Genomic DNA, 22,816 nt, shown 5'->3' with positions numbered 1-22,816 from the left:
TGGCACTCGGTGCCATGGTCTGTTTGTCAAGAGGGTTTTGGGGCACGGGCTGGGCTCGATGATCTCGGAATCCAAAATAATTGATCCGGTGCTTCTGTCACTCATCGCGCCACTCCCAAGATGGCGGTGCAGCCCTCCCGCCACCCCCAACATGGCCGCTGGCAGGGCAGGGCAGTACGCATGCGCTGCCACCCCGCCACCCCCTCGGGCCCTTCTTGAAAGGCGCCACTCTCAAGATGGCAGCGGCGCTCTCTGCGCATGCCCGGTGCGCCTCGCCGCGCCCATCATGGCGGCGCGGCAGTGACGGGCCGGGTGCGGTGAGAGCGAGCGTCGGAGCGGCTCGGCGCGATGATCCCGAGCGAGGAGGTGTCGGCCCGCAGGAGGGAGATCGAGGACAAGCTCAAGCAGGTGAGCTTGGGCTTGTGACGCTCTGCGGGCGCTGCCGGGGCCTGGGGCTGGGCCCGGGCCCGCAGCCCCCTGGCGTTGCCGGGCAGACGAGGCTGGGTCTGGAGCTGCTCACCGGGCCGGGGGCGTCCCGGGACCCCTCAAGGGCCTCGTCGTCCCTCTCCTGGCTTGGGAGCACCCCCAGGTCCCCCTTCAAGGCCTGGTTTGCAGGGTCGGGGCGTCTGTGCTGCCCACTTTGGGCCTGGGTTTCCCCTCTCGTTCTTGGGAGGATCAGGGGGCTCTCCCGGCAGGTGCAGCCTGTGAGAACAGCCCTGACAGGCTGCAGTTCTCCCTCTGCCTGGGGCCTTTGGGGGATTAAAGCCAGCCCATGCGGGCTGCCGTTCCCCCCATCTGTGGGCTTTAATGGCTTAAAATCAGCCCTCGGTGGCTGCTTTGCATCGGACACCTGAGTTCCCGGCGGATTTGGAGGGTGCCAGCACAACACCTGTGTTGTGCTGTGGCAGGGAAATGTGTGCTAAGTCGTTGTGCCGCAGTGGGAAAAGCGTTCATTTTATTTTGTGCTGATGCTCATGGCATTGAAGGGAAACAATGAATTCATAAACCCCCTGGCTCATTACATGATGTGTCCCCACCTTGGGTTACTTTCCCTGATATCTGTTAAGAGGTGGCAGTGTTAAAATGTGGCCACAGAATCAGCATCAGACCAAACATGGCTTGCAGCAGCGTTTACAAGATTGGTGAAAACCTATGTGTACTGTTTAGTGACTTAGACCTTAGTGTTCAGAATTTAAGAGTATTTTTTTTCATCTTACTCACAGGAAGAAGAAACTCTGTCCTTTATCAAAGAGAGCCTTGAGAAGAGTGACCAGCTCACCAAGAACATGGTAGGGAGGTTCTAACGTTGGGCCTGGCTTTACTTTTCCTTAGGTTTTTAGGTTTATTAGTTTTCAAGGCTGTTGTTGTGCCCATCTGAGGGATGTGGAGCGATGAACCACTTTGGTTTCAGTGACTGGGCAAAGGGGAAACCTGAGAAATGCTTCAATACTGAGCCTCTCTCCTGCTCTGCTGAGGGCTCAGATGTGCTGTTGGCCTCATCTCTGCTACAGTCAGTTCTCTCTCTTGGGGAAAAGGTATTAAGAAACCTCAGACTAGTTTGTGCAACAGCATCTTGTTGTTGCTTCATAATTCAGGTTTTGTTTGGAGTTTTATTTTGTGAGTGTTCTGTGTAAACGTAAAAAAGGAATTATTGTGTTGTAATGGCTCATAAGCCCTCAGTTTATATACTATATCCAGTCTTGGTTTCAGTGCTTTAAAAAAGTCCTAGAGGCACCACCACAGAAGTGTGGAAAAGAAAACATAGGATTTACCTTTTGGCCTAGAAAAGATGACTCTGAGGCACCCTTTTATGAGCTTGCTGTGGTTTTCCACCTGTCAGAAGCACTGTCACAATCCTCTTTAAAACCAAAACCTCTTTAAAAACCAAATGTTTGGTAGAAAAGAAGGCTCTCACTAGGCTGGTCCTTGTGCAGCTCCTATTAGGGTCTCAGTGTGGAGCAAAGGCGCTGCTGGTTTGTGCTTTTGCTGCTTTTTATCCGTGGGGCACCTCCAGGCAGTTCCTGTGGATTTATTTTCTGTTGGTGAATAGAATTTTGCTTGTCCTTTGTACTGTCTTGGAACATTTTCTTCACTCTTTGCAAGCATTTCATTTGGGATTGGCCCATCCCTCTATGGCAGGTGATCTGTTTTGTGATTGTTAATAAAAGTCAGGACATAGAGGGATGGAAACAGCTGCTAAGGAGCCATGGCGAATTAGTAGCAGAGCCCAAAAAGAAAAGCTAGGCCCTGAAGATAAGATAACCTGACTTCCCTGCTGTAACTCCTACCCTCTCCATAGGAAGGAAGTCCTCAGCTGTTGGTTTCTCTCTGCATGTGTAGGTTTCAATCCTCTCCTCCTTTGAGAGCCGCTTGATGAAGCTGGAGAACTCCATCATCCCTGTCCACAAGCAGACAGAGAACCTGCAGCGTCTGCAGGAGAACGTGGAGAAGACCCTCTCCTGCTTGGATCACGTCATCAGCTACTACCATGTGGCCAAGGACACAGAGAAGATCATCAAGGAAGGGTGAGTTGAGCAGATAGATCCTGCTGGGAGTTTCATCCTGTTGGATTTTTGACTTAGGGGTGGGGAAGCTGACTCCACACACCCATGGTATGCTTGGTACCCTTTCCACACTCTTTCCTCATCCCCAGTCCACACTGACTTGACATTCAGCCATTTCCACAGGGCAAGGACAGCTCAGACTCTGCATTCACTCTTCCAGATCTTGCAGAGGTGCTCCCATTGCAATCTCCATGAGCACTGGTGGCTTCTCTGTTTTCCTCTGCCCTTTTCCCAGAGGTTTTCCCTGCCCATTGAGGTTGTCACTGCATCCAGGATGTACCAGAGCTGTTCTGGAGCCTCCTGATCTTGGGAGGGTGTTGGATGGCACTTTTCTGAGATGGGCCAGATGTGCAGTTCCCTCTGCCTTCCCATCAGGGCCTGTCTGGGAGAGGAAAGCAAGGCTGAGAGTTGTGTGCTGCTCCATCATCAGTACTTCTGCACTTGCTGTGTGGGTTGGGTATCCTGCTGTGGCAGTGAGTGCAGGCAGAAGAGAATTCCATTATCTCCTCCTAGCTGAAGAAAAGGGGATTGAGATTTCCCTTACTATTTTTTTCCTGAGTCTGGTCTGGTGCTTTCTTGTTATTTTGTTTGTTTGCTTCTTGGGGCACTACTTTTCATTTCTGGTTTTATTTTTTAGCCCCACAGGGAGGTTGGAGGAATACTTGAATTGCATGGACAAAATCCAGAAGGCAGTGGAATACTTCCAGGACAACAATCCCGACAGCCCAGAGCTGAACCGTGTGGTGGGTGATGGACCTGGAACCTGTGGATGAGAGGGGGGCAGACACAGCCCTGCTGCTTGTTCCCTGCTGGGAGAGGCTCTGGGTTTGCTGCCTGGGGAAGGCGGTGTTTGGGCACAGCTGAAGGAATGATTGCTTTGGCTTCTGGGCAGAATTTCTGCTCCTGGCATTTTTCTCTCTCTCTGTTGTGCCAGGAGGACTCTGAAAGCTGCTCTTGCACCTGTGGAGGAGGAGTTGGTTGAAACTCCTCCTGAGCAGCTCTTGTCAGTCCTTCAGCTGCTTGAGCAGAATGGATGATCTGTTTAAATTCCACTTGAACAGCTCCCAGGCGTTTCTTAAATTTAATTCACTTTAAAAGTCTCTCAGATACAGGCATGGTTGGAGTTTGAAACCTGGCAATGGTTAGGAAGGATGTTCTTATGCAAAAACACTCCTGACTGACTGATTACAGAAGTCCTGTTCTGCTTCTGTCCTGGTGTTTTGTGCCAGAAATCCCTCTTTGAGCGGGGCAAGGAATCCCTGGAGTCGGAGTTCCGCAGTTTGATGACACGACACACCAAGCCAGTGCCACCCATCCTGATCCTGGACCTGATCAGTGGGGATGAGGAGATGGACACACAGGAGGAGATGTCCCTGGAGCACCTCCCAGAGAGCGTCCTGCACGACATCATTCGCATCTCAGGCTGGCTGGTGGAGAACGGCAGGAACCAAGGTGGGTGCTGCTGCCCCTTGGTCCCTGTGGCCATCTGGCAGCACTGGCAGGCTGAGTGATGCCGTAGTGGCACCTTCAGCTGAGTACTTGAGTCTTTCCAGCACCTGGAAATCCTGCTCTTTTTTTTTTGTAGTGAGACTGAAGTGATGGTTTGTCGGTTTTACAGAATGAGCTGTGTAAACAAAGCACAAATTATGTTAATGCAAAGTCTGTCCTCTAGCAAAAATCCACTGCACTTGCACCTGTAATGCCTTGAGATGAAGCTGCAGCTATCCAGTGCTCAGGTTTTATAAATGTGCAAGACACTGGGCACTTATTTCCCATTTGGGAAATAGTTATGACCAGAGCTCTTTGTATGGAATGTGACCAAGGGCAAGAGGGAAAGCAGCACAGACTGTACATGTCTCTTTTCCTGTTCTGCAGCATCAAGAACTGCCTAGAGCTTTATAGTCCTTTATTAACTCTTCCTTCAGAATTGAGTGACTTTGTAGACTTGTAAAGGAAATGTGAACTTTCACATTCATGCAGCTCCAAGAGTCACCCCCCACCTTACTGATTCACTCCTGAGGGGAGGATTACTGTGCCTACCAAGTATGATGAACATCCTTAAAAGCTTCTTAAGAATTTTTCCATGATCAAAGGCAACTCATGCATACAGAGCATATTTTTTTAGTCAGTTTACATTCTGCTTTCAAATGACAAGCACCTCATTAAATTCCCGAGTGGCCTGAATCCTGAAAAGTGTCTGAAGTCTCTCCTGCTAGAAGCAGAGCACTTGAATTGACAATGCCTTGCACAAATATCTCCTGTCAGTTCCACCACTTGGTAGTGGTAGAATTAATGTTTTGTGTGGTGGGAGGGCTGGAATGAAGATTGCAGGGGAAGGGAGAAGTTTTTGAAGAAAATAGGAGATGCTTTGGGAGGGATGGATGCTGACTTGGGGTCCCACACCAATGCTTGTAAGTCCTGCAGTGGCATAAATTGTCTGCTCTACCATATAGTGTGCTTATAATGTATTTTTTACCTTGTCTCCTCAGATTTCATGACAGTTTACTTCCAAATCCGCTCTGTGCAGCTTGACCGCTCCATCAAGGGGCTGAAGGACCATTTCCGTAAGAACAGCTCTTCCTCAGGGGTGCCATATTCCCCTGCCATTCAGAACAAAAGGAAGGACACCCCCACCAAAAAGCCCATCAAGAGACCAGGTGAGTCCCCAAGGAGGAATCCCTGCGCTGAGTGTTAACACATCTTAAGGCCTTCTCATTGCTGAGGTGCGTTTAAAATGGTTTTAGGGCATTTAGGTGAGATTTTGGAGGTAAGCACTTCTCTGCTCTGGATTCAGCATTGGGATTACAGACTCTGTCTGTGTGCCAAGCCATCAGGTCTATTCTCTGGGTGCTGTTAAGGGAGCAGAGAGGCCCTATGTACATCTCCTTAACAAAGGAGATGAGTAAAAAGAGACCTGAGTGGGCTGTAAAGGGTTTGATCTAGAAGACCTCAGGTAAAACCCTTAGCCTTGACATATGAAATATAGCTTGTGCCACAGCAAATAGAAGGCTCATCTGATAAAACACCTCACTTCAATCATTAGCTATGAATAAATTATTATTGTGCTGGAAAGCAAGAAGCCCCCAGGAGTTGAGATGGGGATTAGGTAGGTGCCTACAAAAATGAGATACAAAATTGTCTGAAGTTTAGAAGGACTCTTAAAGCTCTTCCCTCAGCCTGTCTCAGGAAGAACTATGAATGTGGCTGGTGGGTTATTCCTTTTCTCCTCACAGTGCAGTTTTGGTGCAGCTGGTGATGTTGGTCATTCTGGAGTCTGGGAGTGTAAGGCTGGAGTTCCCATCTCTGGAATGTGCCATCTGGTGGGAGCACAGCCAGGAGGAACAGCAAAAGCCAGCACAGGAATATTGATCCTCTGTGTCCCAGCACTCTGTCTCCTCTGTAACAGTGATCACATCAGAAAAGTTCATATTTCTCTAGGTTTACCTGGCCAATACTGCCCTTCCCTATTTTGTCCTGTGTTGTCCAAATACTCTTAGTGGGTTCAGGAAAAGAGTAAGAAATGTGGGTAGGGACTGGGAATGGATGGGATGGGGAAAGGGAGGAAGAAGAAATACCCATTTTAATTGTGTTGTGTTTATTTTTATAATCCTGATGTGAATGCAGTCCTCATCCCAGGTAATGTGTCTATGTGTGTGTGTGCTGGCCCTGGTGCTCACTCTCTTCACTTCTGTGTGTGGAGAGGCTTTGCTGGGCCTCTTCTTGCTACAGCAGAGGGTGTGCCTGGGATATTTGGAGAGGAAGGGCTGCCTGGGGAAGGCTGTGGCATCCAGACATCACCTCTGTGATCTTTTAAAATCAATCTGTGCCATTGCTGCTGTGCCCTGGAGCTGTCCCTGAAAGCTGATGGAATTGGTCTGTGAATTTCAGTGAATTTTCCCTGGCAGCAGAGAACCACTTGGTAAGACTCAGAGACACTGAAAGGTGCCAGTGGGATTCTGTAGTTGAGCCATGGGAAGCTCAGGTTGCAGATGCCTCAGATTTGGTCAACACTTCTCAGTTATCACCTGATTCTGAAAAGGTTCCTGTGTTTTTATTGCTGTGAATTCAGCATGGTCAGCAAACATTTCAGAGCAGCCTGACAAGTGATAGTATCTCCCCTGTGCTCTTAGGTAAAGAGTCAGAGATGGGGGAGATGCTTTATTTTTGTGGGCAGATTATTGAAAAATCCTAGGGATTTTTTAAATAAAGTCTCAGATCTTGGATGCTCCCATAGAGAGGAACCCACATGCTGGAGAGCACAAGTTCCTACAAACAGGACTCCTCCAAATTGGATACATTTGGGCATCCAGAATTACTTGTCATGAGAAAAAGTCTCAGCTGTAAATGTGCCACAAGTTTTTAATGTCTTTATGCCCAGTTCAATTGGATTTCGTGAGATGGAGCAGGTAGAGCATGGTCTGAATGCATTAGGGAGCTGATGGTGCATGAAGGAAAGAGTGTCTCAAGTGATCCATTGGGCTGTTGTAATGTCAAGAAAAAACAGTGGCTCATTTGTCTCTAATCTTCATGAAGCAGACAGAGAACCAGATTGTAGCTCTTGAAGGACAGTGGATGTTGAACCTCATACAGCAGCCATCTCTTATGACTGCTGAATTGTACTTCAGTGAAATTAAAAATGGAGCAAAAGAGTCTTCAGGCACAGATTCACTGTTTTTTCTGCAGTTCCATTAGCTTTCAAGTACAGCTCTTGAGGTGGAGGTCTCACACCATCTTCACACTGGCACAGTGGCTCTCTTCAGAGCAACATTATCTGGTGGTGTTTGAGTCCCCTGGGTTTAGCCTTTGTTCAATTTGAACAAAGGTTTTTTTCTGTTCTGTTACTTTATTTCAGTAAGTAAAGCCAAGTTCTGCCAATCTGGGTTTCAGAGAAGGGGGTTTTCTGACAGTTCCAACAAGAGACTTGATTTCCTTGGTCCTTGAGGAAGAATATCCCAGTGCACACCCCAGTGCACACTTTAACCTGTTGCAAGGGGTAAATAACAAACTAAATCTGATGTGCTATAGCTTTTTTGTACCACAAAACAAAGCACAAGAGAGGCTAAAGGGAAGATGAGGTATTAGGAGCAGGGTAACAAGGCAGAGATAACCCCAGGGACTGTGTTGATTTCTACAGAACATGCTCCATATCCATGTGTTGTTTCAGAAGGTCTTCGTGTCTCTGTTCCTCTTTTGTCTGTTGATGTACCCTGTGCCGTCTCCTGTTATTACATCATGCAGTTAAAAATCTGACTGCTGAAGATGCTTCTAAAGCAGAGTTGTCTCCTTTTAAGTGACACTTTACAGGTCAAGTTGAGCTAATGATTTTTGGGCTTTTTCTGGTTTTAGTTTGATGTTTGGAATGTCAGCACTCCTTCTCAGAGAGCAAGTGTATTCAGGTTCCCAAATCATCCTGCTGCAAACATATGTGCATAAAGTTTCTTTGTGATGCCTGTAGACCCTGTGCTCTCTTTTGGCTTGAGAGCAGCTGGGAGCTCAGCAGCTCTGCACTTCTGGGGAGGCATGGAGCCACCTGGCCTGGCTGCCTACAAAAGCCAGAGTGCATTGTCTGGTTTCATGCAGATTCCTGCAGCTGGTGCTTGAGAAAAGAGGATGTGTTGCCATGCTGCTTGGATAGAAAACTGCCTAATGGAAGAGAGAAAAAAGAGAATGGAAAAACATCTCATGCATGCCCAAACCCCACTCCATGGAACAACTGGGCTGCAGAAGCAAGGGTTTCAGATGTTTTTTGACCTTTGGAGGCTCTTTTCAGACTACAGGGGAGTTCGTTTCCAGTTTCCTTAGTGCTCCAGTGAGGTGGTACCTACAGGCAGGTTGAGTGGCAGAATAAAGAGCCCATTCCTGTTTCCCAGACTGATCACTGCCTGGCTTGAATGTGATGTTTTCATTACTAGCTGAAACACAGTCCCATTTGGTTAGGAAGCTGCTTAATAGGAGAAAACAATTCTGGAACAAAAACATTTGGCTTCCACCAGAATCCATTAAAACCTAATTATGATGCCAAGTCAGAGGGATCCAGCAGCACTGAAGTGATGCCCCTGGACACTGAACATTCGGTGTGTGTCAGTAAACACAGGTAATTGTGCTTATGTAAATAAAATGCAGCATAATCAGCTCCTGAAATTGAGAAAAAGAGGGAAAAAATTGAAAAAGAGAAGAAACCATCAAGGGTGGGCTGTGAAAACATCCACTGCATACCTGTGGAGTGAGAGCCTGCTGGCAGCAGCAGCAGTTGTACTGTCTGCTTGGTTTTCCCACCAATTTACCCTTTATTTCTTTGTATTTTTTCCCTCCCCCTAAATGCTTGAAAATGGGAAAGGTGGAAGAACAGTACCTGAGTTGAGCTCTCTGCAGCTGCTGGGCCATGGAGGAGCTTGCTGGTGTGCCCAAGCTCTTGAGGTTTTTGGAAGTAGCTAAGAATAAAGTGGAGATGCAGGGTGTGAAAAGCATCTGGAAGCTTGGAAGAAGCAGCATAGCCCTCATTTGATCATATGGCAGAAGCTTGGGAGCAAATGCGTCAGCCAGTAAGGGCGTGAGACTTCCCATCTTTCCCATCCCCCAGATGTGGGTCAAGAGGGGAGAAGTTTCCTGCTAGAAGAAAGTGGAAAGGAGTGTTCTCAATCACTTTGTAAAGAAAATTTTTTTTCTTTACAAAGTGATTGAGAACACTCTGAGCTGGTAGAAGGACATTATTACCAGTGAAATATTACATTTTGGGAACCATGTTCTGTCATTTAGCAAGTGCACCAGCTTAAGGCAGTTTGGTAATGCAAGGGGAACTTCTCTCTCCTGTTCTCTCCCACTGTCTGGGGGCCCTGAAGTTTCCCTTCCCATGCCATAAATCCCTTTGTGGGATGGAGCTGTCCTGCACCCTGGAATGTTGTTCCAGGGGTGTGCAGCAGTGTGTACCTGGGCTCCCTTCAGCATTTGGGCAGCCAGCACTCATTTCCAGGCTGCACTGTGGCTCACAGTTAGTGGTGGAAGTAGAGATCTTCAGCATGTTTGAGGTATTTATTACTTTGTAGCGGAAGAACAATTCTTAATTTTGGCAGCAGCATTTTTATGTTTTCGGCTTCTTCATTTACTCAGCCCACTTCTGTTTCATTTGGGTCTCCTATAGAAACCCCTTCCACCTTCCCAAAACTTCCAGTTCCCTGTTGTGCAGGCAACAGCAAAGGTCTGCTCTGGGAGGGTGTCGGTGTGCTTGTGATAATTGTAGCTTGTTGCATGACAACTAACCTTTTAATGTGGAAACACTGCCTAGGCTTCAGTTGTCTCATTAATGCTTTGTTTTGTGCTTTCCAGCTGTATATCCAGCACTGCCTTTTGTTCAGTTCTGTCTGGTTTTTGTGTGTTTAAAGTATAAATCTGTTAACCCAGTGTTATTTTTTTTTCTCATGGTTTTAATTGATTTGCAGTTCTTTAGAAAAGTGTCTTGGGGATTAGGGTGGCTTAGTGGAAGTTACACATGGGTGGGCAGCATCCATTATTCTGGGATCCCTGTGATGGGAATTGCTGCTGCAAAAAAAGCCCAGAGGTTGTCACCCTTTTACTGCTTCCTGTACCATTCCTTGTCTTGGCTCTGGGGCTCCTGATGGCTCTTTATTGATTATGCTCAGAAAATACCCCTCAGAAAGGCACCTAGTACTAAGTGACTGCAGTTGTGACTCTGAGGAGCAGGCAACATTTTGCCAGACAGGAATTGTCCATATGCAAAGCCCTGCTTCCACAGCTGAGGAAAAGCAGCAAACCCTTTGTGCTTGGATGCAAAGCACCAACTTCACTAAACCCTTTACAGAGAAGGCAGCTTCATGCCTTCCCTTCTCTGGTTGTGTTTATCACCCAGCCATACTGTGCTGTGTCTCCAAACTGATTCTTTATCCCTGGCTGGAATTTATGTCCCCAGCCTCAAAGCAGGGAAGCATTCTGGAAAGGCCATTGTATCTGCACGCTTGGACATGAGTTTGGGGTTCACGTTCCTGTGCTGAGCATCCTCATTGCTGCCCAGCCTCCTCTTGCTGGGCCCAGGTGACTTGCTGGTGGAAGGCTGGTGTTCTGGGTTTGTTTTCTTTCACTCATTTTCTAGGTCTTCTTGTCTCTTCTCTCTGGTTCTGGTGACAGGCACGATCCGTAAGGCTCAGAACCTTCTGAAACAGTACTCTCAGCATGGTCTAGATGGGAAAAAGGGGGCCTCTAACCTCATTCCTATGGAAGGTAATCACAGCTCAAGCTACTTCACCCTTGACTTTCTCTGTGTATCAGCCTTGCTTTTTCAGGTGGGGCTTCCATTAGTTCAGTGCTTGGTGGACAGCATTGGATTGGGGAACCAAGGACATGCTGGAGAGCCAAATTATTTTTGGTTTATTTGTTCTATTTATTCAAAATTTACTATCTCAATTTTAAAGTTTCCATAAGCATGAGTAGAGGTGGAGAGGAATGTTACCTCAACGTTGACTTACCACAGCCACCTGGGTAATGGAAGCTCTGCTATCATCTGCTTGTGGTGTTCCTGTTCTCTTTTCTTTTTGCCTGGACTTTGAGACATTCAGTTTCCTAGTGACCTTTCCAAACCTGGTGCTGAAGTGTTGGATCACAGGTAGCTCAGTGCATTGTGCCTATACATCTTTTCTGTGCAGACCTGCCTGAATAGTTGACTCCTGTTTTCTGACCTCCTCTGCACCTAGAGGTTGTGCCAGATAAGGGAGAAGATGCTTCAAAGCATCTCTAAGACATTCCTGCCTCCTGCTATGATTCCATCCTAAGCAGGTCACTTCAGCACCTGTGCTGCAGCCTGCTAAACCCCAGATGGTGACTGACATCACTCACATGGGGGAAAATCCTCATGCTGAGCAGGAGAGGGCCTTTGAGTTCGGATTTTTAATGGTTGTGGGTAAAAATTGGCCTCTGATCCCTGCAATCCCATTCATAACATATGGCAGGAGGTCCACGGGACTCTTGTGGTCCAAGAAACAGCTTAACTTACACTTCTCATCAGGTTTCAAAGGGTTGCTACTGCTGTATAGCCCAACAAAAGGATTTGGTCAGGAAGCATTCCTGGGACTGTAGGGAAATAGATGTCCACCAGATCAAATAAACCAGGCTTGAAGCAGCTTCCAGCCAGAGTGAGCATCCTTGCTGTGACCACCCTGGATAAATTGCGCCTTCTGTTTGTGCCGGCTGCCATCTCATAGGTCATGAGCATGACTTACGTGTTAAGCACCTTTCCGATGCCCTGGGCGACAAGCACGGGCCGGCTGCGGGTAAGTACCGGGGTGGCACTGGGAGCCAGCTGGTCCCCCTGCTTCCTTGTGTGTTCCACTGTCGTGGTGCAGCCAGGGCTGTTCCTCTCCATAGGCAGTCCTGAAGCATGAGCCTCCTCTGGCTAAGAAGCTCTGGCTCTTCTCAGTAGAATTCACTGCTACTAATCACACCCCCTCCCAAGCCCTCAGACAAGGAGCCCAACTTTGTCCAAGCAAAGGTCACCACACTGAGGTACATTTTCCTGTAGGTGGCTGCTGACCTTTGGGTGCTGAAGGAAAGGGAGCAGTGCAGCACATGCTACAGTGTACTGCTGCACAGCAGGCAGTCTGTGTCTCCTCTGCTGACCAAATCTTCTAAAATAACAACCTGAGTTACTTGTCAGCATGGGGAAGAATTGGTCTTTTTTGCATCAAGAGTCTCTGGGAGGAGAGAAGCAACAGCCTGTAGCTTAGAGAAGGCCTCTCTCTGTCATCTTACTGTCTTGCAGGATGGGGTCTGTCTGTGTCTGTCCTGCAGACACATCCAGCAGTGGTTGGCACAAGTTGGTGCTGGCCCTTGTATCACTTCTCATGCCTACCACGTAGGATCTTTGATGACTCTTTGACTGAGATATTCATATTCTAGGACTGAGATATTTGTATGCAACATTGTGTGGCACATAACTCACCTACCTGTGCTGATATTCCTACTTCATAAGATGTAAATGTTCATCAGCCTGGTTTTATATCTTATTTGTGCAAGCGGGAAGAAGCTGCCTTCCAGTACAGCCTTTATTTCCCAGAAATATTGATGCCAAATGGCAGTTCTTCATCTGCATGACAGATGGAGATAAGGAACTCTAAAAATACAAGCAGAGATGTTGAATAATTCACCTCAGACCTTCCTGAGTTTAGTACTCTGTGTTCAAGCCCTTGATTAAATTTAGTCTGTATCCCAGAAGAGCTTCAGACTTCACTTCTGGCACGAGGCTGGAAAGAGGTGGTGCCCTGATGTGCATTTCCTGAGCTGCGGGTGGCTTTTCGTGCCTCCTGCAGGGTACTCAGAGATTCCCACACACAAACCCAGGGCAGGAGGGGTGAGAAGAGGACTCTTGTTCTCACACACGGATGGGTGCAAAGCCAGAATCAACTTTCCCAGAAGAACCTCGTGCTCCTTGTGTAAACCAAAGGCATCTTGCCCTTGCAGGGAGGGATGACGTCTTCGACATCGAGATTGACGCATACATCCACTGCGTCAGTGCCTTTGTCAAACTGGCCCAGAGTGAATACCAGCTCCTGACAGAAATTGTCCCAGAGCACCACCAGAAGAAGACCTTTGATTCTCTCATCCAGGTCAGTTGAGCCTCTGTGCTTGTCCTGCAGGACCTGTTGAGGGAACCGGGGCCTGCACGGAGCCTGGAGAACATGTGCTCACCGGTACCCCAAATGTTGCATCAGCCAAACGGTCGTCTGGAATGGGTGTCCTGCATTGAGCCCTTTGTGCTGCCTGGGCAGAAATCCTGTTCCTTCCTCATGAGTCTCTGGCTTTGTTGCAGGAGTCATTGGATAACTTGATCATGGAGGGTGATAACATTGTCTCAGCTGCCCGGAAAGCCATCATCCGACATGACTATTCAGCTGTGCTCACAATCTTCCCCATCCTGAAGCATCTCAAGCAGATGAAGCCAGAATTTGACCAGGTCTTGCAGGTAAATGTGATTTGGATTGGAGCGGGTCCTGTTGCTTGTATTATCTGGAGAACTTTTTGGAATGGATTATCACAGTGGATTTGAGCAAAGCCATGCTGCTTCTGTCCCCCAGTATGGACTGCAGTTACACAAATGCACCTTGCTCCTTTCTGAGCTGGTGAAGCAGCAGCTCAGCATCTCCCAGCAGCAGCTCTTTTCAGTTCAAGTCCTGACCCTGATGGACCACCACAATATCTTCCCTTTCTGCTTGGAGAATATGGGATTTCATGTGTTGTTGATATTCTGCTTGGAGAATATGGGATTTCATGTGTTGTTGATATTCTGCTTGGAGAATATGGGATTTCATGTGTTGTTGAAATTTCAACAACACATGAAAACAGCTGTAAATATTCTTCTGGCATATGGGGAGCTGAGAATGAGATGCTGGGGTGGGAGGTGAGGTAGGGCAGGTGCTGGGTGGAAGTTCAGATACTATTTGTTTTCTTTTTTTGATCTATTGTGGAACTATTCCAGGGAACTGCAGCAGGCACTAAGAACAAACTGCCAGGGCTGATCACTTCCATGGAGACCACTGGTGCAAAGGCACTGGAAGAGTTTGCAGACAACATTAAGGTAGGATTCTCCTCAGTGGTCTCTGATCAGGCTTGGAAGAGAGTTTTTTGGAGCAAAGCCCCTAGTTTAGCTTTCAGCTTTCCATGATACCAAGTAGTTTCTGACTGAAGCAGGAACTTGCTGGATTGCTTTGGTATTTGGGTCAAATACCAAATGCTTGGTGCTGGTTTCAAACACAGAAGGCCTTTGCCCAAGATCCTTAGCAGGGACCCTACAAATAATTTGACATGAGCATCCAGGCTTCTGCAGATACCAAGTCTATCTCAGAATTAATGCAATTTAAACAGAAAGGAAAATTGCTGCCTTGAAACATTTTGGAGGACTCCTGTTAAGCTGTTCTGTGTACGATGGACTTGGTGAATGGTAGGTGAGCTAAAGGTGTGATGGTCACTTGCTGAACAGAGCCCTGAGGTTCTGAGCTGCTGGTGCCTGGCAGCTCTGGTTTCTGAGCACCAGGAGATGGCACTGCAAGAGCTGGGCCTGAGGGTGTTGGGAGTGGCTGGATGAAGAATCCTTCAGCTCACTTTAGCAGCAGTTGTATTGTAGGTGTTTCCCCTTCCATGCTCACCTTATGTCTCTCTCTTCCCTTTTTAGAATGATCCAGACAAGGAGTACAACATGCCAAAAGATGGGACAGTTCATGAGCTCACCAGCAATGTACGTGGTGATGATTTGAACCATCCTCTTTGGAAAACAGCTTCTGAAGGAGTTTTAAAAAGAACAGTAGAGAGACTTCCTAAATTAAGGTGTCTTGGCATTAACAATTACACAATTACCTGGCTTCCATGGCAGGATGAGCTGTTGACCCTTGCTCAGCCATGGTGGGGCTGTGTGTGGGAAACCCAGTAGTTCAGAGGAGTGTAGTGATTTGTTCTTGAATGCCTCTAAGTGTGGAGGGACAAGTGATTCTTCATGATCCTTAATAGCAGAGCACAGGAGATGTAATGTTGGTTGCTCCTAAATTCCCTCCTTTGCTTCCAGGCCATCCTTTTCCTACAGCAATTACTGGATTTCCAGGAGACAGCAGGTGCCATGCTGGCATCACAAGGTACACACATGCATGGGGCTTGCTTGGGCGTGCAGTTCCTTCCTCAGATTCCCTGGACATCTTCCCTGAAGTGATCAAACCTCAACATGCACTGTGAGCTTGTTCTCCTCCTGTCCTTCACCCTGTGGTTTGTCTTGTCTTCTGATCTGCCTTGACCACACAGTTGATTGTCTGGAGAATTCCAAGGGATGCAGAGTTCCCTGCTGGCCTTCCACACTTGCTCCTGGCAGGTACAATGAGGATGGTGTTTACTGCTGGTGTGCTCTGAGAGGGGTCTTTTAGCTCCAAGTCTGGCCCTGGCCTGGTGCTGTGTGACTGTACTGGAGTGAGGGTAGCTGCTCCAGCTGGGCTCTGTGTGTGAATAGCACCATCCTCTGCTCAGAGTACAACAGCAGCAGCAGCAAGAATCTCCTCAGTCTTGAGGCATGGGCAAGCTGGGACTCTGGAGCCATTTGTGCATCCTGTCTGAGAGACAAGTTTTAGTTCTGCTCTCTAGGCTGCTGAAGAGACCCACTGGAAATAAATGCATAGATCAGAAGCTGAGAGCTGCTCGTGTAGCAGGGTGGTGCTGCTTATCAGCTCCAGTGGGATTCTTGGTTCTGTGCAGAGAAGTAACTCCAGGCTCTCCAGTGAGCTCTTTCAAGGAGTTTGGAATAGAGCAGACTGGAGATTCAGGGGGCATAGGGCCCTGGGGAGGCACAGACTGGAGAGGGTTAAAGAGCCCATTAGAAGCAGAGGTAAGAGGAGGCTTAATAATGCCTCCAGACTGTTACCTGCAAAGTTCTATTTGGAAATTTTTGCTAATTCTAAATCAACTCAAACTAAGATGTCTCTGCTTTTGCCCCATCTCTTCTAGCACTGCCTTGTGCCTTTTCCACTTGCAGGCTCACTGTGCTCAGGCCCTTCCAGGCCTTGGCTCCCTCTCCTTGGCCAAAGTATTGGTCTGAATTTTTTCTTGGAACAACCAACTGTTTCCCATGTTGTCCCCTGAATAGTGATGTCAGCACTGTTTGGAAGTCTTGACATGTTGTCTTGCAGTGAGATCTCTCTTAGCTGATTGAAAAGTCAGCATAGATTTGAGGTAGCTTTGCCTTGAAAGCAACTGATTGGGAATGAGGTGTTGTTTTAAATGCAACCAATGACAATGCAAACAATGTCTCCAGCAGGGGAAGGAGGTTGGACTCTGCCTTTCCTCTGAGATCTCCATTCCATCTGTGTCCTTGAAGGGACCCCTGCCTGCTCTCCTGTGCACCTGCCGGTAGCTGCTCTGTGTTAATATCTGCTTTGTTCTCAAAGGAATGGTGGTCTCTAACCTGTCTTTTTGCACTTTTGCATTTCTTTTTCTCTCTCATCCCTCCCCTTTTCTCTCTGCTCTGCCTAATCTCTGTAGTTCTTGGGGACACATACAATATTCCTTTAGATCCCAGAGGTAAGCAAACTTACCCACACCTACCTGTTCATATTGTCTCAGACTCTGGTGATGTATGTTAATTCTTTATCCTCCAGCAGTTGTAAATAAATTAACACATAATTGAAAAGAGGGGAAAGGGGGAGGGTAAATAATCCTTGCCAGTGGGCTGGAGAGAATAGGGAGGGCTTGTCAGCAGCAGACTATGAGGGATGCCACAGGAGCTGAAACAGGCTCAAAACTCTGATGGCACTGAATTTCTTTGGCACAGGTAGCAGATTGGCCCAGCTGGTGTCATGCTTTATCCCGTGTGCGCTCAGCTCCTTATTGTCCAGCTCCCAGCAACAGGAACCTCGAGGCCTTTCCCATGGGGTGCTGCTGAACTCGGACCACCCGAGCTGGGTCTGGCTGCCAGACTCTCTGGAGGGGGCAGGAGGAGGTGGCCACCCCACTTGTCTTGTGGGCCCCATGCCCACAAGCCCTCGAGGGCAGAAAAGCATCTCCAGACAGAGGAGCATGTGCCAGCCTGGAGTCTCTGCTGCCTGCAGGGGCAGCCTCCCATGCTAGCACAGTCCCTCCTAGAGCCAGGCAGGCCCTGTCAGCAACCATGGGGATGGCTGAAGCTTTCCAGAGCCCTTCTGCTTGTTTCAATTACTGTTGTGTGTTTGCTGTTAACAGCTCCAGCTCCTTGTTCTCTGATTGCCAGTTTCTAGTGCTTAACAACACTTTTCATGCTGGGGGAATGGATGGGGAGGAGGAGTTTAATGATTCTTTCTGATCAAAAGGATGTTCCCTGAGCACCTGGAAGGAAAGGAGATATTTCTGCCAGGGTGCTCTGCTTTTGATGCAGACACAAGGACTGAGGGTGCAGAGCTCTTGCCCCCTCAGCCTGGATGAGCTGCTGACAGTGGGCTCTGAAGCAGGAGCTATTTCACTGTCAATGGGAGCTAATTCCATAGCAACAGGGATGAGGAACAGAGGCAGGCTGACCACACACCCCCCTCTTCCCAGGGCATGTTAACTGGCCTAAGACTTTCCTTTCAGAGACCAGCTCCTCAGCCAGTAGCTACAGCTCAGAGTTCAGCAGGCGGCTGCTGAGCACCTACATCTGTGAGTACCCTGCACTTTTTGGATGCCTTAGGATTTTAGCTTTTATATTTTTCATATATTTGTAATCCTGCAGTTCTTTAGTGTTTTACCCTAAATTCCATATACAGTGTTAGCTACTGCTTTCCCAGTTTGGTCAGACAGAACAATTCCTCTCTCGGCCTGGGAATCAAGGACACCTCACTGTCTCAGGCCCTAAGAAATGTAAACAAAAGTGAGTTATGGGGGGGAGAAAACTTCGGGTAAATTACTTCATTACCTAAAGCTGTAATTGGAAGATTAACCTCCAATATGCAAACAGACCAAACTTATAAAAGTATGAAAACCTGTGACCCTGTCCATTTTTGGGTGTAGCCCTGGACAGGGGGGCTGAAATGTACCTGAGGACCCTTCAATAAATACAACTGCTTTTTATTCTTTGAGTTTTGTTGAGCCTCTGTTTTTAGGTAGCCCCTAGAAGGCATCAGCTTCCTGCTTCTGCTCCATGGACATGCCTTCACTGGGCTCACTCCTGGGTGAAGAGCACAGGCTGTGTCTCTTCTCCACGTGATGTTTCCACATTTGAGCTGAAGTCTGATGGGAGGGATGAAAAAAGGGGTCAGACTGGGAGTTTGGCTGTTAGAGTAGGACAAGACAAAGCACAGTGCAACAGCTGACTCTGCTGCAGAGCTATTCCCTTAAACCATTGTCACCTTCAACCCCATGAAGACTCCCAGCTGCCAAAGGGGAGTTTAAGAAAGTGACACCAGTGATTTCTCTTTCTGTTACAATGGAGAGCAGGTCCTTCAGCTTTTGAGACCTGAGCTTGCTTTGGGGCAGGTTCTGGGGGTTCCTCTGAACCCAAAGTGCCCCTCCATTGCCAAGGCATGGAAGGCAGTAGTTTGCAGAGAGGCTCTGGTGACTTGCTGAAAAAAATCTGTGTAAGGACTGTTAAGTACATGTGATTGTAGCCTTTGTGCAGGCAGTCAGGCACGTGCTGTTCACTTGTCTGGGCCTGCAGCTTGGTTTGCTTTTTCAATAATAAGTTTCAGTGCAAAACTTCTTGTTCTGTATTTTTCCCACTTTAAGGCAAAGTTCTGGGCAACCTGCAGCTTAACCTGCTTAGCAAATCCAAGGTTTATGAAGACCCAGCTTTGAGTGCCATTTTTCTGCATAACAACTACAACTACATTCTGAAATCTCTGGAGAAGTAAGTGTGTGTCCTGAGTGAATGTCCCTCAAGTCCAAGGCTGGTGTGATGGTTTTGGAGCAGAGCTCTGCATTGAGAGCATTTACTTGCCAGCCTCATATCTGCTTTTTCTTCTGTCCTTGAAACTGCCTCTTTGAAGGTTTTGCAGTATTATAACCATCACATTACCTGAGAGTGGAAGATAAAAGCATTAGGAAATCCCTTAGGTTTTAGAGAATCCTTTGATCTTGGGAGGATTGAGAATGTGGCTGTGGAAAGTAACTCAGAGTTGCTTCTGTCTCCCAGTTTGCACATTTCAAGGATCATTTTATTGTAAAGGGCTGAAAGGAACTTGTTGATGGGAGTTGAAATGCTGCCATCCTGAGAGCAGCTCAGAGAGCAGCTGGCTCAGGTGCTTCCTCAGGTTTCCTGCTCTTCCAGGTCTGAGCTGATCCAGCTGGTGGCTGTGACACAGAAAACGGCTGAGAGGTCCTACCGGGAGCTCATTGAGCAGCAGATCCAGACCTACCAGCGCAGGTCAGTGACATCCTCTGCCTCTGCCTGGCTTTTGGCACTTTGGGAGCTCTTTGGGAGCTGCTGGAGCAGTGGGAGAGATTCACCTAAACCAGAAAAACTTGGCTAAGCAGAGTATGTTTAGTTTCCAAGCAATTCATCCATCCTGGGCAGGGGTCACTGTGGGAGGTTTTGGGGTGTGTATTGTCTGAGTTGGCCTTTGGGTCACAGGTGAAGACAGAGGTGCTCTGGTAGAGCTGTAGAGAATAACTCTCTGCTTCTCTCCCATCTCATTGCACATGCAGCTGGTTGAAGGTGACAGATTACATCTCTGAGAGAAACCTGCCTGTCTTTCAACCAGGAGTGAAGGTGAGAGGATGGGCAAGGATGGGCTTGACACGACAGAAGTTGCCAGAAACACCATCTCCTTTGGCATAAAAAATTCTCAGAAACCTTCTTTATGTCTCATGCCAGTATCACTCTGCAGAGTGACCATTGTGGCTGGCACAGGTAGACAGCAGCAGTGCCTTCTCATCTCCCCTGCCCTAGATTCATCCAAGTCTTTTAATCTCTGCCTCCATTATTACATCTTCACCTGAGCAGATGCCTCTGTTTTGGATTTTCAAAACCCTAAGACCTTCCCTTGGAAAGGGCTGGAAGCATGAAGAAGTCTATTTTATATGTGTTCTGGCTAAAAATTATCCTTGTTAACCCTACTTCAGCTGAGTGTAGGGTGTGCTGCTCTCTGCATCTCTCTCCTCATTGCTGTAGGAGAGGGAATCCAAACCAACTACTGGGTATTGCTTAGGTTGGATGGGGAATTGTGGGCAAACATTGGTGTTGGATATTTATTTCTGGAGATGAAATAAAGTCCTTTCCCTCCTTGTTGCAGCTCAAGGACAAGGAGAGGCAGATGATAAAGGAGCGCTTTAAGGTAAGGAGGTGTTGGATGGTGTCAGAACATCCCTGGTTGATTGGGACACAGATCTGCCTGAGGAGGAGACCTCTTGGTGATCAGCAGGGGAGGGAAGGAGCATCAGACTCTGATTGCAGATGGGATGCTAACTGAGTTTCTCTTCGGGCAGGGTTTTAATGATGGGCTGGAGGAGCTGTGTAAGATGCAGAAGGCCTGGGCAATCCCAGACGTGGAGCAGCGAGACAAAATCCGCCGGGCACAGAAAACCATTGTGAAAGAGACCTATGGTGCCTTTTTGAACAGGTGAGACCTCCTGCAGCACTTTCCTGTCCTCTTTGGGTTTACTGAGGTCTTTGGGGCCTTGTATGGCCTGAGCAAGCTACTTTTCTATTGTCCTATCTTAGCTTCTCTACTTTGCACACTCAGACATTCCCAAGCTGACCTTGAGTATTCACAGACATCTGCTGTCACCCTGATTCCTTGGTCAGTGAGCACAAAGCCCTGAGCCACCCTGGGCTGTTCATGTAAAACTTGTGAGGACAGTTGTAACCAGGTCACTTGCTCTACACAGGATACTGTCACTTGAGTGGGGTGTGCTGGAGTGGAGCTGATTTGTGACAGAGGAGGGACTAGTGGGTCTCTTTGCTGTGTTCCAGTTGTTTGTCACTGTTTTCTTTTGTAGATTTGGCAATGTGCCCTTCACCAAGAACCCTGAGAAATACATCAAATACCAGGTCGACCAGGTGGGGGAGATGATTGAGAAGCTGTTTGACACGTCAGCATAAATTTTTAGCTGTCGTGAACTCTCCAGCTGCCAAGTACAAGCCAGTGCTCTCTCAGCAACCCTTGGGACTCCCTTCCCTTCTCCCCTGCCCCATTGTGGTGGGCAGGGTGTTAAACTTGTATTTATCAGATTTATAAACCTGTGGAAACACTAACTCCTGGCTGTCTTTGCTCTGGATCCATGGGATAAGGCAAAGTCTGCCCTGTGGACTCCTATCTTGGCACATCCACCTCTCCTGGGTTTGTGTTAATGCCTTGATGTGCAGCAGACATGGGGAGTGTGTTTAAAAACAAAAAGAAAGAAAAATACACAACCAAAAAAAACCTGTTTGGGTATAGCCCTTCTGTTAATGGCAGGAGGCTGTGAGCTCCAAATGGTGCCACCTGCTTCCCTGAGGGGTTTTGGGAATCTCAGTTCTGTAGGATCCCAAAATCTTTTCACATTGTTAATCTCAGCTGTTATTTAGTTCAGTCACAGGGTTCGATGCTGCTTCTGGGGTTTGGGGGTGCTTGGCAGGGCTGTAGTCCAGTCATGTACAGGGATGTTTTACCCCAAAACCAGACCTGTATCAGTGCTTTATTCCACGTGAGGCAGTGGCAGCGGGGTGATGGCAGGGCCTGGAGCTGTGACAGAGCAGTGAAAGCAGAGGGAGCTCCATTGTGCCCTGGCTGGGTGCTGCTGCTTATTGACCTGTGGCAGAGCAAGTGTTCCCATAGTGATTTCCACTCAGCACCTTCCTCCCATCCCTGTTTTTCTTTGTCTCCTGTCTTCCTAAATCTGATGTATCTCTTCCCTGCAAGCAGCCAAGCTCATTCCCTTTGTTTAACTGTGGGTATCATGTGAAGAGCAAGTGCTGCTCTCCCACATGCCTTGGAGCATTCCTGGCAGGCTTTGATAGGGGAGCTGGACTCTGACACTTTGCACCAAGGCTTTTCAGGGCTTTGGGGCACCTGTGCTGTACCTGTGGTCTCTGGCCAAGCATTTCCTGCTCCCCTCTCCCTCTCCTGCTGCCTGCTCCATTGTTTGCCTGTAACAATTGAAACCCAGGGTTTCCATAGAGCGAGGAGCACTCACAATAGCTGCTGCTTTGCAGTTTGGAGCAAATCCATTATTCACCTGAGCAGGGTTTACAGCAGAGTTTGCTGGGGTCTGATCAGCCCAGCAGTGGAAGAGCTGTTGGATGTTAGAATCTGGATGAGAGCACAGGTTGTGATGTGGCAGACCCAGCTGCCTGCCTGGGCTGTGCCTTCTCAGACAGATGTTTTTCAGGTAGCTCCTGTCCTTTCTGAACCCCTGGCCTCCTCTTCCTCAGCCTGGTGTAGCAAATGCCTGAAAACAGCAGTTTTGACAGGCTCATCCAGCCCAGAGCTGAGCCACAGTGTGAGTTCAGGTCTTGACCAGCACCTGACTGTTTTTGTGTGTCTGACCATGCAGGCTCACAGTGCCAACATAAGAGCTCTCCCTGCAGAAACCTTCCTCCTGCTGTCAAGTCTCAAATGTCTGTGGAAACCTGAGATCTTGTACTTGCTGTTTTTAACCTCTGCCAGTTCCAAGAGCCTCTGGAGGCTGGCAGGCGCCGGGCAATGGTTTTATACATAAGCAATGCTCTGCTGACTTGTGTTTCATGCAGTGTTGAGTCTGCTGGCTACACACCCTGACATTCACCAGAAGGAGCTGGATTGCATCTTTCTGGATCTGTTTCTGACACTGCAGCAGTCTGATATGAATTT

The 22,816-nt window shown here is 48.0% G+C and overlaps 1 protein-coding gene across 11 annotated transcripts; it reads left to right on the top strand.

The window, feature by feature from the left end:
* The first annotated feature begins 240 nt into the window (after window positions 1-240).
* Window positions 241-21,240, top strand: EXOC7 (exocyst complex component 7). Of its 11 annotated transcripts, none has more exons than XM_018919099.3 (21): window positions 241-408; window positions 1,224-1,289; window positions 2,341-2,525; window positions 3,202-3,307; window positions 3,794-4,016; window positions 5,054-5,221; window positions 6,189-6,200; window positions 10,704-10,796; window positions 11,774-11,842; window positions 13,029-13,174; window positions 13,378-13,530; window positions 14,044-14,142; window positions 14,737-14,799; window positions 15,124-15,190; window positions 17,610-17,708; window positions 18,774-18,894; window positions 19,315-19,410; window positions 19,692-19,755; window positions 20,279-20,320; window positions 20,472-20,605; window positions 20,985-21,240. In XM_018919099.3, the coding sequence occupies exons 1-21, from the start codon at window positions 349-351 to the stop codon at window positions 21,085-21,087; spliced, it is 2,169 nt and encodes a 722-aa protein (XP_018774644.1). In that variant the 5' UTR covers window positions 241-348; the 3' UTR covers window positions 21,088-21,240. The 11 variants fall into 11 exon arrangements, with proteins under 11 accessions (XP_018774644.1, XP_050837251.1, XP_050837252.1 ...); XM_018919101.3 differs by having other exon boundaries at window positions 242-408; window positions 17,643-17,708; XM_050981294.1 differs by lacking the exon at window positions 6,189-6,200.
* The last annotated feature ends 1,576 nt before the right edge of the window (window positions 21,241-22,816 follow it).

The sequence above is a fragment of the Serinus canaria genome, chromosome 18, assembly GCF_022539315.1.
Source record: "Serinus canaria isolate serCan28SL12 chromosome 18, serCan2020, whole genome shotgun sequence".
NCBI lineage: Eukaryota > Metazoa > Chordata > Aves > Passeriformes > Fringillidae > Serinus > Serinus canaria.
The sequence above is the reverse complement of the archived record's forward strand: the minus strand, read 5'-3'. Positions and strand labels throughout refer to the sequence as shown.

Excerpts from the sequence above, each read along its gene's own strand:
- EXOC7 (XM_018919099.3), top strand. The coding sequence starts at position 349 with ATGATCCCGAGCGAGGAGGTGTCGGCCCGCAGGAGGGAGATCGAGGAC. Across the intron at positions 15,191-17,609 it reads TGCCATGCTGGCATCACAAG|GGCATGTTAACTGGCCTAAG; the intron begins GTACACACATGC and ends CCCTCTTCCCAG. Across the intron at positions 17,709-18,773 it reads GCTGCTGAGCACCTACATCT|GCAAAGTTCTGGGCAACCTG; the intron begins GTGAGTACCCTG and ends TCCCACTTTAAG.